This window comes from Aspergillus alliaceus (assembly GCF_009176365.1).
Source record: "Aspergillus alliaceus strain CBS 536.65 unplaced genomic scaffold BDW43scaffold_64, whole genome shotgun sequence".
NCBI classification, from domain to species: domain Eukaryota; kingdom Fungi; phylum Ascomycota; class Eurotiomycetes; order Eurotiales; family Aspergillaceae; genus Aspergillus; species Aspergillus alliaceus.
In genome coordinates this window covers 1-13,168 of record NW_022474747.1, presented here as the reverse complement: position 1 = coordinate 13,168, position 13,168 = coordinate 1, and the positions used below count along the sequence as shown (strand labels likewise).

General features: G+C 47.7%; 4 protein-coding genes across 4 annotated transcripts; 1 reads left to right on the top strand and 3 right to left on the bottom strand.

The window, feature by feature from the left end:
* Positions 1 to 227: 227 nt before the first annotated feature.
* On the bottom strand, positions 228 to 2,263 carry BDW43DRAFT_291045 (uncharacterized protein). Its single transcript, XM_032043567.1, has 2 exons — positions 1,927 to 2,263; positions 228 to 1,859 (listed from the first exon to the last, which is right to left on the bottom strand). Exons 1-2 carry the CDS (start codon positions 1,958 to 1,960, stop codon positions 601 to 603), a joined length of 1,293 nt encoding a protein of 430 aa, XP_031895294.1. The 5' UTR covers positions 1,961 to 2,263; the 3' UTR covers positions 228 to 600.
* A 596-nt stretch (positions 2,264 to 2,859) lies between these two features.
* BDW43DRAFT_291042 (putative DNA mismatch repair protein (Mlh3)) lies at positions 2,860 to 6,358 on the top strand. Its single transcript, XM_032043566.1, has 2 exons — positions 2,860 to 3,414; positions 3,465 to 6,358. Exons 1-2 carry the CDS (start codon positions 3,168 to 3,170, stop codon positions 5,993 to 5,995), a joined length of 2,778 nt encoding a protein of 925 aa, XP_031895293.1. The 5' UTR covers positions 2,860 to 3,167; the 3' UTR covers positions 5,996 to 6,358.
* Positions 6,359 to 6,791: 433 nt separating this feature from the next.
* BDW43DRAFT_215357 (guanine nucleotide exchange factor) lies at positions 6,792 to 11,067 on the bottom strand. Its single transcript, XM_032039318.1, has 3 exons — positions 10,872 to 11,067; positions 9,927 to 10,577; positions 6,792 to 9,874 (listed from the first exon to the last, which is right to left on the bottom strand). The coding sequence occupies exons 2-3, from the start codon at positions 10,431 to 10,433 to the stop codon at positions 6,941 to 6,943; spliced, it is 3,441 nt and encodes a 1,146-aa protein (XP_031895292.1). The 5' UTR covers positions 10,434 to 10,577; positions 10,872 to 11,067; the 3' UTR covers positions 6,792 to 6,940.
* A 796-nt stretch (positions 11,068 to 11,863) lies between these two features.
* On the bottom strand, positions 11,864 to 13,168 carry BDW43DRAFT_291036 (uncharacterized protein). The gene has a single exon (XM_032043565.1). It carries the CDS (start codon positions 12,708 to 12,710, stop codon positions 12,468 to 12,470), a length of 243 nt encoding a protein of 80 aa, XP_031895291.1. The 5' UTR covers positions 12,711 to 13,168; the 3' UTR covers positions 11,864 to 12,467.

Sequence of the window (13,168 nt, the reverse complement as noted above, 5' to 3'; positions counted from 1 at the left end):
AAAGGGTTCATATGTACGGATGAAATCTCCTATACTCAAAGTTATATGATGTACACCTGAGCTACTACTAGTAGCAGTTCGTAAGGCAATAAGGTACGGGTACCTTATTACTAGTATAACTATATTGCAGGGTGCTTACCCCCAGATTGGGGGCCAAAATTTTCAGGTCTTACTAATACTCCTTACCTTAAACAACCTAAAGGCAATGGCATTGTCATCTAATTTATTTCTGTTCCAAGGTTGCATTTGTAGCTCCATTGCGTTACGGAGCCAACATTGTACCGGACTTAAAAAAAATAAAAATAAAAATAAACAAAGTTGCAGGGGATATCAAACCCATCACCAGCCCATCCAAATACCCTGTCACCATCCGGAGAATTATCATAAAACAAAAACAAGAAAAAAAAATAAATAAAAGAAAATAAAAGAAAAGATTCAAACTCCAGACCAACTCCCTCATGAATGGTTCTCTACCTGACCCTCTGCATTAATCATCATGTGAAAGGAAATTATACATGGAAGTTCAGTCCCTTGAGTATCGGCGTAACATCGTCTCAGATCGTCCCAATTGCACAACCGGGAACAACCATCAGTCATGACCTAGTCCTTTTTCGCCTCAATCGATGCTTCAGGCTTGGTCTCTAGCTCTTCATCTTGTTTTTCGTCTCTCAGCTTATCCTCGTCACTCTCATCGCCCGTGATTTCTCCCCATCCTGAACCTCGATGGCTGATACGCCCAGTGGACATAGGATTGGTCAATGTTCCGCCAATACCGGAGATGCTCGCCGCGTTACTGTCATGCCGACTGTGTGTCTGGCCTGCACTCGTCACACTAGCACCGTCAACGCCTGGACTTTGCTTGTTCGCATACAGGCTCCCGCGCTCACCGCCTCCACCTAGAGCTGTTGCGCCAGAGGCGGAGTAGATGCTGATCCGCTCGGCGCTAGCTAGGCCAACGATACTCGGTCGGTTCAGAACTCCGGTTGCATTGAATGTGGATGTATTCGACGGCTCTCCAACGTTTCCGCTCAATACACTTAACGGCAGACTTTCCCGGCTACCACCGAAAACGCTCGATGGGGCGAGGGCGCGTATTGAGGCATTGGTATCTAACGAGTTACGTCGACGTCTCTTAGAAGAGGAGGCCAGAGTCAGAATAGAGGCGTTGTCGGTTAAAAGGTTATTTGCGGTCGCAGTATTGTAAGTAATGGAGTGGCTGTGAGGGACAAGGTGGGGCGGCACTGCAGTGGCCGGAGAAGGAGGAAATTGGTGTGAAAACTGCACCTGTTGTGTCGTAGTGCTATGCATCGAGTTCGTATGGTGTATACCGTGATGCGCGTTCTGTGCGTTATAGAGATGACCGGAAGGCGCCGCCGACTGCACGGTTGTCAACGTAGTGGTGAGCGACCGTACCGATGGTGCTGGGGAGGAGAAGGTGCTCCCTTCACCACCCCCGTTTGAACTAATTCCACCGCCCGCGGTTGCCATCGTTCCTGTTTTGGAATATGCGGCCTCTGAGATTACTGTATCACCGTTGGTGGAGATGGTCGGAGCGGTAGACTTGGCACTCGTAGCCGGCACTTGGATGTCGCACCCGGAATATGCTAGGGAGGGCTCGCTCTGTGAACAGGATCTTTGTCCATTACTATCACTTAGATCGGACCGGCTGTTGTCACTATTGTATTCATGTATTTCGACTGCGCCGGAAAGCGGGTAGGGATTGTTCTTCAGGCTCCGTTTGTGTTTGGGTAGAGCATGGCGTTTGTTAGACCAACGAGTGCTCCCTGAGTCGGCAGAGCTTTTGAGGTTGGCGAGTCGTTTCATCCAGCTAGAAAATGGGCGGCGGCGTCCATTGCGATCTGGGTCGGTTACGTTAGACATGTACTCCAGAGACACCGTTGATACCGCACGTAGGAGAGAACGCACCATGCGCCCTTGCGGGGCCCTCAGCTGTGGCCATTCTAGCCTTGTAGAGGTATAGACCCGAGAAAGACAAAACCACTGGAGAGGTACAATAAGAGACCTAGGCTAATATATTGTCCGAGTCGCTCAAGATCAACACAGTGGCTGCGGTCGAGCAGTACTGGCCAATACGACAAGACAGTCGATCAGATAAGAGCCGCAGGAGGGAGGAATGGGACGAGAGAAGGACGCAGATTTGGAGGAAGCCCGAAATAGAACGGAATGACACACCAGCGGAGCTTAAATAAGAGTTGAACCTGTTCTCACACCAAAAAAGGAGTGAAAAAAAGGATGTAAGAACGATGTTGGATTGTTGTCTTTGCTTCAGGAGTCCAACAGGAGACGCCGTTGGCCCGCACGTGATACCAGCATCATAATCAACAAATGAGAACACCTGCCTTCCAGCACTCTTTCTTCTACTAATAGTACTAGTAGTGGGTTGTCCTAATTTGCCAGTGTCTGTTGCAATTTATGGGCTTCAGGACGACTTCCTTTTTACCTTTCTTCTCATCTCTATCGTGTTTTATTCAAGGATCTTTTTTCCCACTCATCCCACATTATCGATTCGTTACGGAATGCGCCATGATGTATAACCCCATTCTTAGTTTAGATCCTCGATTTTCATATGGAATAAGTATTCTGACGCCTCAATATCTCACCAGTAAAGCACCTAGGGCTCAAGAAAGATTTTCAAAATATAAAACAAGATTGTACTGTGCATCTATCACCATATCCAGTAGAGAGGCTTCTATCATCGAATGTATTATCGATTGGATTATATAATTACGACTGTATCTCTCGGTATTCCTGGGATATTATAAATTTTCTAAGCTGGAAGAATAGTGTTGTATCTAGAATTTTTCTCGAAAAAAGAGGGTGAAACAAATACTCTTATAAATTTCAGGTTCACATGACAGGAAACTACCTTGCCATATATTGAGAATTGCTACTCCGTACTTATTCGAGACATGATGTATTAAACAATGCCGACATACGAATACGGAAATGATACGCAGCTCTCCTACCCGATACGTTTAGCGCATTTCAGTACCTCATCCCATATATAAGCAGGAAGCACATCATTCTTTCTACTCTCGTCAAACCTTCTGAATATGTTGATGCCGCTGGCGTAACGCTCCAGGATGACACCATGTGGAAGCTATCACTCTCAATAAGCTGTCTACATTCGGTCTTCACTGTCGGCTATGTCTTTGGATAGTCGCAAGATTACACCCCTGCCGCCAGAAGTGGTAGCAAAGCTCAAATCTTCCACATCCATCACGCATCTAAACGGGGTAATTGCTGAACTCGTGAAAAATGCGCTGGACGCAAATGCAAACACGGTTTCTGTGACTGTTGACTTTCGACGCGGGGGTTGTAGGGTCGATGATAATGGTGATGGAATTCTACCAACGGAGTTCGAGCCAAGTGGGGGATTAGGGAAGGCGCACCGTATGTCGAATCTCCGGCAAGTAAACGGAGTTTCACTCATTTTCTGGCAGATACGTCAAAATACCACACTAGTAACGATGTATATGGTCGAAAGGGATTGTTTCTAGCCTCATTATCTTCACTCTCACTGCTGACCATCACGTCGCACCATGCTCGCCATTCCAGCACAAACACCATCATGTTCCATCATTCGACACCGGTAGCCCGGCTGACCCCAGCTCCAGTCCAACAGGAGTTGAAGCTCAGCAACCATGGGACTAGCGTTACGGTCAATGATTTATTTGGGAATATGCCTGTCCGAGTGAAAAATCGAGCCTTGGCACTGCAAAAGCACGACGAATTGGACCGTCAATGGGATGAGCTGCGGCAGCTTTTGGTCTCGCTAATGCTGGCAAACGAAAACCTGTTAAAATTGATAGTCACAGACGCTGCTAAAGATAGGAAGCTCACTGTCCGTTCCCATTCTCAGATTCACCGAACCGGCGATAAATTGGACCTTCAGCGCATAGGATCGATCCTCGCACAAACAGGGCTCATTACTTCTCAAAACAATGGCAATTGGAACGCCATGTCAGCCAGTGTACCTGGCTTCTCAGTTCGTGCAGCTATATCTCTTGTGCCGAGTCCTACAAAGAAAGTCCAATTTATCTCTGTAGGGATGGACCCTGTCTTTCCCCGAAGCAGTGTCAGTTTTTTATATACCGAAGTAAACCGCTTGTTCTCTTTGTCAGATTTTGGTACTACGAGGACCCCATCCATGCCGACCTTTGGTACAGGCCCAGCAGAACATCCTAACCGTAACGACAGTCCAAATGCAAAGCCTACAACCAAACCTGTCAACAAGTGGCCAATGTTCTATATACGCATAGACACTAACGAGCCCCGTATAATTAATAATGAGGACCATGAATTGCCCGAATCGGACAAATCTGTTCAACGTATCATAGATGTACTTGCCGCAATGATCCAGGAATTCTTGAAGCAGCATGATTTACGCCCACGCCCTGTGAAAAGGAGTCGTAAGACGACACGGAAAGAGGCAATCGGTGGGGCTGGAAACAGATTTGATCGACCTCCGAGTCATTCAGAAAAATATTCCAATGTCGAGGAAACGTTGAGCTCTCAATTGAAGCTACCAAACTTCCAAAAATCTACACCAAATGTCCGTCAAAGCTTTGGGGAGTGGTCAAGGATTAAAAGTTCCCAGGAGTCTTTCAATGCAAGTTCTACAAAAGCGGAAATTCGAACAACTTATCCAGAGATTACTCAAGGGGCGAAGCAGCCTTCAGCTCAAGGTGGTCTGTCGATTGGATCAGAGCAAGCCAAGCATAGAATGCTTGAGGAGTCTCAGCCATTATTGAGCGACAAGAATTCTAGAGCGCTTGAGACTACAGGGAAAACAGGGGACAGTATGGTCCCTTGGATCGATCCCTATACCAGACAGAGTTATTTGACCAACTCACAAACTGGCCATTCAATTGATGTTAGATCACCCACGGATGCGGTTCGAAGGCCTAAATCAACAAAATCACTTCAGACGATGCGGACGTTGGACAGTACAGCAGGCCCGAGGTCGGGAAAGACAAAGAATCTGGTGGACACATGGGAAAACCCTGTCTTTAGCCGGTCAGAGAAACCTTTAAATGTGATTGCAGGATGTGGTACTGGCGTGAATACGTTTCACGCTGGAGTCAACAATTGCTCATCTGGCGTTTGTGGGTTCGAAAATTTGGGGTTGTCGAATGTTCGGGGTAAACTGCGAAAGCAAGATCTCGAAACAGCAGAGATAATCGCACAGGTTGACCACAAGTTCATTCTTGCCAAGATGAAGTCCACGGCAGTGAATGGTCTTAGCAGCGATCCGGGGTCCATCCTGATCCTTGTCGATCAGCATGCTGCTGATGAGCGATGCCGAGTGGAGAGACTTTACGATGAATGCTTCACATCATCAGTAGAAAGCTCTAGGCAAGTACGATCAGTTTCATTGGAACCTATCATTTTTGAAATCCCAGCCACTGAGGCACCAATTTTTGGACGGTATACGGAATACTTTGAGTCGTGGGGTGTCGATTACACCATTGAGCAGGGACCAGCAGACGGACCCGCGCACATTTTGGTTCATACACTCCCCACGCTCATTGCCGAGCGTTGTAGGCTCGAGCCAGATTTGGTTACGAATCTAATTCGTGGAGAGATCTGGAAACGCGAGGAGAACGGGAGGGGGCCTGAAAGTCGAACATCATTTTTGGGGCTAGATAGCACTGACAGACGCTGGATAGAGCAGCTTGATATCTGCCCTCAGGGAACCGTTGAGCTATTGAACTCAAGGGCCTGTCGATCAGCTATCATGTTCAATGACGAATTGACAATCGAGGAGTGCCAGAGTTTAGTGAGCCAATTAGCGCGATGCGTGTTTCCATTCCAGTGCGCGCATGGACGGCCATCAATAACACCCATACTCGACATGACGAATTGGTTGGCTTGGGTTGAGCCAGAGGCTGAATATATGAACGAAGCAGGGGAGCCTTCCGAATTTGCTGAGGCCTTCAGAACTTGGAGGGACAATTTTGCGCATCGCTAAACTTTACCCATATCAAATAGCAGTCATGCAACGTTCCAAACGGATATTTCAGTGAGAAGAGGGAGCCTCCATTTTTCAAACAAACAAACCACAAGGCTTGATGAGCTACGGACGCCTGGATGATCAGTGAAACTCGCCCTCAAGCAGTTGATATTCAAACTTAGCAGATGGGTCATCAGATAACTGACTACTAGCGTTTGTCCTATCCGGTAGGCTGAAGCGTTTGCAATATTGCCAGACAGAGCACTGCCCGGTGTTCACCTTACTTCCTTCCTAAGATGTTAGTCATTAGCTTCTCTCACAGGGTCTTGTGAGTACTTCTATGAAGAGAGGGTAGAGATGGAAAGAAGGTAGTCAGTCAAGAGACAATATTAGGATTATTGTCATAATTTGATATATACAAAGTACAGTACATGTTATCCACCCAAACCAGTCCAGTCCAAACCTGTTCCTATATCCTATCCAATCCCATCCATATCCGACGTAGTCCAACCCAAGTAAAAAAAAATTTTCATAACACAGTTCCTCGCGACAAGTCAAGATCACCCAGTGTATTCAAAACCCAGTTCAGGGTGAAAAGAAAGGAAAAGAACGGAGGGCCAACCCTCCCCCTCCCAAATTCTATATATCCAAGCAGCCAGCCGTGAGGCGTGTATGATATACCTGTATGTGAAACACCGGTTGCTGTTTTGTTTTTCTTTGTTTTCCCAATCCAACCTTTTAGAATCCGCTTGACTCCATCCAGCGTATCCTGACCCATCGCTTTTGTAATGAAACAAGAGAAGAATAACACGAATGCCGCCCGAAAGTGAAATGGGATATCCATAGTAAACTGGACGAAAAATAAGGTAATAATGATAAAATATTGGAACGCCGTAAAACATGATCAAAAAATGTAACTGTCGTAAATCATAATAGTGGCCACATATCACCGACGAAAGCGATTCAACCGTTAGTCGCCACTGACTTGGCTTTGGAAGGATGTGTCCAAGACAGGAAGTCAAATTTGTCCTTGGCGTTCTCCAGGATAGACGATGCGCTTGACTCGGGCTGAGTATTCGAGCGTGCGGTTGGGGGCGGGTCGCGCGGCTCCAGCACCAACGATCGGCGATAGAATGTTTGCATACTCTTCTCACCGTTCGATCGCACCCGGATCAACTCGTTTTGCATCCAGGCTTGCAATTCCGGTACTTCACTCAGCCGATACGGGATCTGAAACCTCTGGAGTTCGCTAATGATCCTAGCTGTCTTCATGTGCTTGTCGAAGTTGATCACTGCCATCTCACCGTCTTCGGTAGGGAGGCTGCGCAAGGGCTGGTTTCCATGATCCACGAAGGTGAGGTCGGTCAGGTATGTACCGACAAAAGGCAAGCAGGGAGGAATGCGGTTCTGGAGTCGTTGTCTCAGAACTGCATAGTTCCGCGATACATCAACAACGCCGCGAAGGTACTCAAGCGTTGCCTTGGTCTTTTGTGATACGATTTCCCAGGTCCGCTTAAGACGGGAGATCATCGATGAGTTCAGGGAGCAGATGATGGCCATCAGTGTGTCGTAGTTGTCGAGTTCCAGGCACTTGTTGGCAATCTTCACCCAGTGTTTGATTGTAGCTGCCCGCTTTTTAGGCTCCTCCAGCTGGAGGATGGAGTCAGCCACTAGGTGTGCTAGATCCGTGGACAAAGTAGACATTGCGCGGACATTCACAGCCAAGGATGCGGATTTTTTCATCCACTCTGTTGCCAGAAGCTCCTCGGGGAGGATGGAGCAAAAGATGCGGGATTCCTTGATGGTAAATTGTCGGGCGAGTTCCATCGGGTCAAAGTCCAAAATACTGAGACTACCCTCGCCGTTCTTCCATTGTCTAAGAAGATTGTTCTCCTTCTTTCCAAGGATGGGTGGTGGCATCGGGGCATCGGGGTGTACATATTGCGCAGTCGCGGTGTTTGTCTTTCCCATCGAAGAAACCAACCGGGGCACCACCGGACCATGGACCGCAGAAACCTTCTCCGCAAGCTCTCCCAGGCGCTTGCCGGCAGACGGCAGGCTGTGCATTAATGTGGTGTTAGCAAAGGCCATTATGTAGTCCAGCGCCAAATTGTCACAGTCATGCCGCCAGTGAGACTCGAGCCAGCCCTTGAATACGTTGTAGACGCGAAGGCGAACGGGACCCGCAGCGCGAGGCGTGTCGCCAATGTAGTTGAACCGGTCAACAAGGGTCTCTGCAAATTCCATCGGAGTCGCGAAGAGACGGAAAGTGAGGTAGAAGGCGGAGACGAACATAGCGTCAGGGGTCGATCCATGGGCTGTGAGCTTCTCCACCAAAGCACGAAGGCTGCCACCCATTACCTGTCCGTCTTTGAAGATCAATTCATGCGCGAACGTCTTCTCTAAGATGTTGGCTTCCGTCTCCTCGTTCTCCTCAGCCAAAGTCGAGTGGCTGGCACTTCCATGAAGCGATGGTGCTTGGTAGCTGTTGCAAATGTCCGGAGACGTGGCTCGGGTGGAAGTCTGGGATACCCCACTCATTTCAGAATCACGCAGGTGGCTGTTGTACGTGAAGCTACTTCCAGTGCTGGTGATTCCCCGGCCGAAGGACTCGCTGACTTCAGATTTCGGATGACTGTCACGGCACAGCATGCTATCTTCGACATGGGTGTCATGGATGGGTGAGGTAAACGTTTTGTCCACGTTAGAGGAGAGCACAGCTGGAGAATGATCGACATTGTCAGAGGTTGGGGTAGCCAATACACGAGAGTAGAAGGAAGACGGAGTGGTAGCATCTGTGAGGCCCGGAGTAGAAGCGGAGTCGCGTTGACCCTTCTTGGTAGGGATTTCAAGCGGGGGAGGAGGGAGACGCAAAGATACTTCTTTCTGATCACCTGCAAGACTCCCTGTACGCTTTGGAATCGGTGTACTCTGGGCATCAGTGGCAGCACTGGAGTCCTGGGGTATCGCTTCAAGCTCAAAATCGCCACTCTGCTCCAACATCCACCGAGCTTTCGCCAAGCAGTTTCCTGCACTCCTGACACAGTCGGTAGCAGCGTCAACAAGACGTTTACCTTCATCCGGCATGAAGATAAGCTCGTCATCGGCAGAGTGGGCGGGACGGAAGGCATCCCGAGCCGCATAAACAAGCTCTGAAAGTCGCTCATACATTGTGTCCCGGGCTTGCTCTAGAAGCCCGCTTCCCTGCGGATCATGCTCACACACTGCCTCGACGACAGTCAGCAAACCTCGACAAGACCGCACCGCCTGTTCCGTGGTAACGACCAGCTCTGTTGAGGGACGTGACTGCAGATGAAGTCCGATGAACGAGCCTAGCACTCCCAGAAAAGCGTCGTACGTGGCGTTCAACCTTTCCGAAGCTAGGTTCGGGTTTCGGGATGCCGCAGCAGGCGCTGAGCAAGACACTCTGTGGGAGATCCGCTTGGTGGACACGGACACGGGGCGATGTGGCTGGGCATCTATCGTATCCGTTCGATTAGATGCGCGACTCATATCCAACCGGCTGCGGTTCAGCAGTCTGGATTCACCCCGCTCCGTATCGGCCTCCGATGAAAATGTGTCAGACATGGGAGTCGGGGGAATGTCAAAATGTGTTATTTGTCCAAGCTCGGCGATGGTCCTGCTCAGACCTACTTCCTCGTTCCATATATCGAGGAATCGAACACCGCGAGTCACAATTCGGAACGCCTTCAGCAGCATCTCGTCCATCATGTACACTTCATCATCTGTGCCGTTACTGCTACTGGGCATTTCCTGGCATTTCTTCGTCGTCCGGACTAAGGAAGAAAGATCTGCGAGCAAGGCTTTGCGGTTCCTGCGCAGGCCATCGTGGCTTTTTACCAGAACGGAGTCGCGAGTGAGACACTCGGATTTTTCCTGATAACAAGTCAGCTACTCTACCACGGTCAATCCGGTGGCCGATACTTACTAATAGAAAGCGCACCCCAGCGATCAGCCCCTTCACGGTGTCCTGGTTGCAAAATTCGCGCAGAGGGAAACCGCATCCTCCCTGGATAATGTCCCAGAAGTCGGTCAACGCTTTCAGGAGCGGACGCATTGGTAACTGATCATAAGCCTCGCAATAGTTAGTGGGTAGCCAGCCCCGGGCACCGGTATCTAATAAAGTGCCATCTGCCCATCCATTGGTGTGAACCGAATGCACTAATATAATGTCCCCTTGATCCAATGGTAGTGTGATGGTAGCGGGTGATACATCGCCTGGTGGGTGAAAAGGGTAGAAAGCGCGCAGGTAGTTATGGAAGACGGCTCGCGGAGTTTCCGTTTGATCCATGCTGTTATTGTCGTTGTTGGTGTTGGATGGTGTTAAAGGAGGTGTCATCTGATTATGTTCGGTAGAATAGAAGCGATTGGAGTGGAAGTTGGAGTTTCCCTTTTCGATCTTCAGCGGCGCAATGTGTGGCTTCATTGGTTCCATGTCTTCCGAGTTCGAATTCGAGTTCTGGATATGATTCTCTTCCAGTTGGTCTAGCCGGACGCAGGGTCACTGACCGCAGATTATGAAAGAGAAGACTCAGTGAACATCCTCAGTGGCGAAATACGGTAATCACAAGAATCGGGTCTAGTTGCTCAAGGGGATGATGGTCAATTACGTCGACACAAGGAGATCGTGGAGCACTAGTGATGTATTGGCGCTATCAAGGACTGGGGATGAGAGTTTATCTTCCGATATCTGTAGATGGTGGCACTCACGGTCAACATTCACGGCGCCCAGTTCAGAGGGCTGAGGGAATTGTTTAGGTGGGTGTTTTGGGAAGGGTCTTGCACATCACCTAGGGAATGCCTGAGGGAAGGAGAGGGGTGGGAAAGAATGGCGGGAATGCTGGGGAAGGGTGACCGGGTAACCAGGGCGTACCTCGATACGTATGCAGAAAACGACAACCAAATGGCGAACACTCAGTCACTCGCCGTGATAGATCGCATCAATCCTTGATACTAGAGCACGTTCCTGATCCAGGATCAAAACGAGGGTGGAATGGATGATAGTTGACGAGCACGAGCACGGGGAATTTGGAAGAAGGCTAGGAGAAAAAGGAAACAATAGAAGGGCCGTAAATCGAAGCAGGGCAGGAACTAGATTGCGCTGATCCACTCCGAAGGAATCCTGCCTCCTCGAAGAAAACTGGGTAGGGGTTGCAGTAAGGACCACGATACAGGTCCCGAGGTTGCAGCTTAGGAGAGTGATGAGACCCGGTAATGGTGAAAGAAGGCGGAAATTGATCTTCTCGAGGCGCAAAATGAACGCGGGGGTTACAAAGTTAGGCTGGTTGTTCGTGGCGTTGATACGCAAGGGCGACGGGGGGAGGTTCCAAACACGACCCACGAAGGGAGAATGAATGTTATCGTCTCGTAGGAGAGATTAATCAATTAGATTGCCACCAGCAGCAAGTAATTATCGGAAACCAGCGATGTTCCACCGAAGGGAAAGAGAGAGAAGGGGAATGGGAAGAGGAGAGAAAGGAAAGAATCGAAAAGAGGGTTGAGTAGTATATTCGGAAGAAGTAGTATAAAGTCGGGGAAGGAGTTGATGCGATAAAGAACGGATGGCGGAGGGGAGCGGGACAAGGACCCAGAATAAAATAAAATAAAAAAAGTACAGCGTATTTTTTCTCTTTTTCTTTTTTTTTTTTAATTCTCCAGGTTCACCATGACCAACTAGTAAAAGTTGGTCGTTCAATGGGTGATTATCCACCGGTTCCTTCGGTGGAGTCAGGTATACTACTAGCGAGGATTAGTTGTAGTATTAAAATATAGTATGGAAAGGACTAAAGTTCCTGGGCTAACAAAGTCAGTCTGCCCATCCCTGACTGGTCGGGGAGCAGGTGATCCGTGTGTCGACTGATTGGACTACTATTTTCAAGGTACTTTTCCTCACATCCCCATCACTACTACCTATAAAATAAAACTAAATTTCCTATTTTAATCATGAGTTATAATGACACGCATTATTTATTTCTTCAAAAAGAAATACGAGAAGAAAACCAAGAAATCGCAAGAATACAACATAGCTACAATGGTTTTCGGAATCACAAAACAAATCAATGGATTGAATGATTCTTTCCGAATGACCAAAATCCAACACCAGCTAAAAGTCTTTAGTCTGCGCCCAAACCGTCTATGATCTTCTTGCCATCACACAGGCGTTTCTTAGCAATGATGACGAAGTCCACACGTCGACTGTTTCTTTTCATTTTTCCTTTTTTTTTTCTCCCTACTTCCTTTAATTGGAAAATTAATTAATTTGTTATCTACTACTATTTTATTTTCTTGTTTTTTTTTTTAAACATCCTTCCATTAAGCACCAGGCAGCATTAGTGTTCCATGATTAATATATGCCAGATTAAAAACGGCTTAAGAACTCCCGCTAACAACCCCTTATTACCGGGACCATGATACCTTGAGTTGAAATCAACTGCGAGAAGAGACATCATCGTATGTTGCCATCATGGTACTATTCTGCTTGATAATTATATCCAGAAGAACAAATATTACTTAAAAGAAAAGAGAAATAAACAAGATGAAAAGAAAATATAAGACATGGCCAGTCCCTGCGCGGTTCCACCAGTATGAAATGGCAAAGACCTGCCTTGACAAAACAAGGGTTCGAGCCCGTTCTTTTTTTTGATTGACCGGCGGTTAGCCAAGACACTAACGCGCCGGTGGCAAAAGCAACTGTTCCTCCCCTCACATTCATTGGAAAATTAAATGCATCAATTATATCAATACCTAATAATAAACAAATTAAATAATAAATAAATTCGGATGACTAGGCATAAGTTTATAACAAGGGTAGCTTAAGAAGAATACTACCGAATACGGTTTAAAAAGGAATTGAAAACCAGGAAAAAACAAAACAAAGAAGGGCAAATTTTTGGGAAGGATCGACGACGCAGAAGACCGTCCCATGGTTGACAGAACCTTCGTGTCTTAGGAATGATTTATGCAAAACGGAAGCTCCATCTTGCTTCTTGAGTCACCCAGAATCATTATACTTACTTAGTACTAAGTACAGAGTACAGGGCTGAAGGCGCTGCAATGGAGGTTTCTCTCTCTCTCCTTCTCGAACTCTCTCCCCCTATTCGAGACCAGTCCAAGTGGACCATTCTCCCTCCCTTCAAAAGTAAAAAAAAAATAATAATAATAAATAGATGA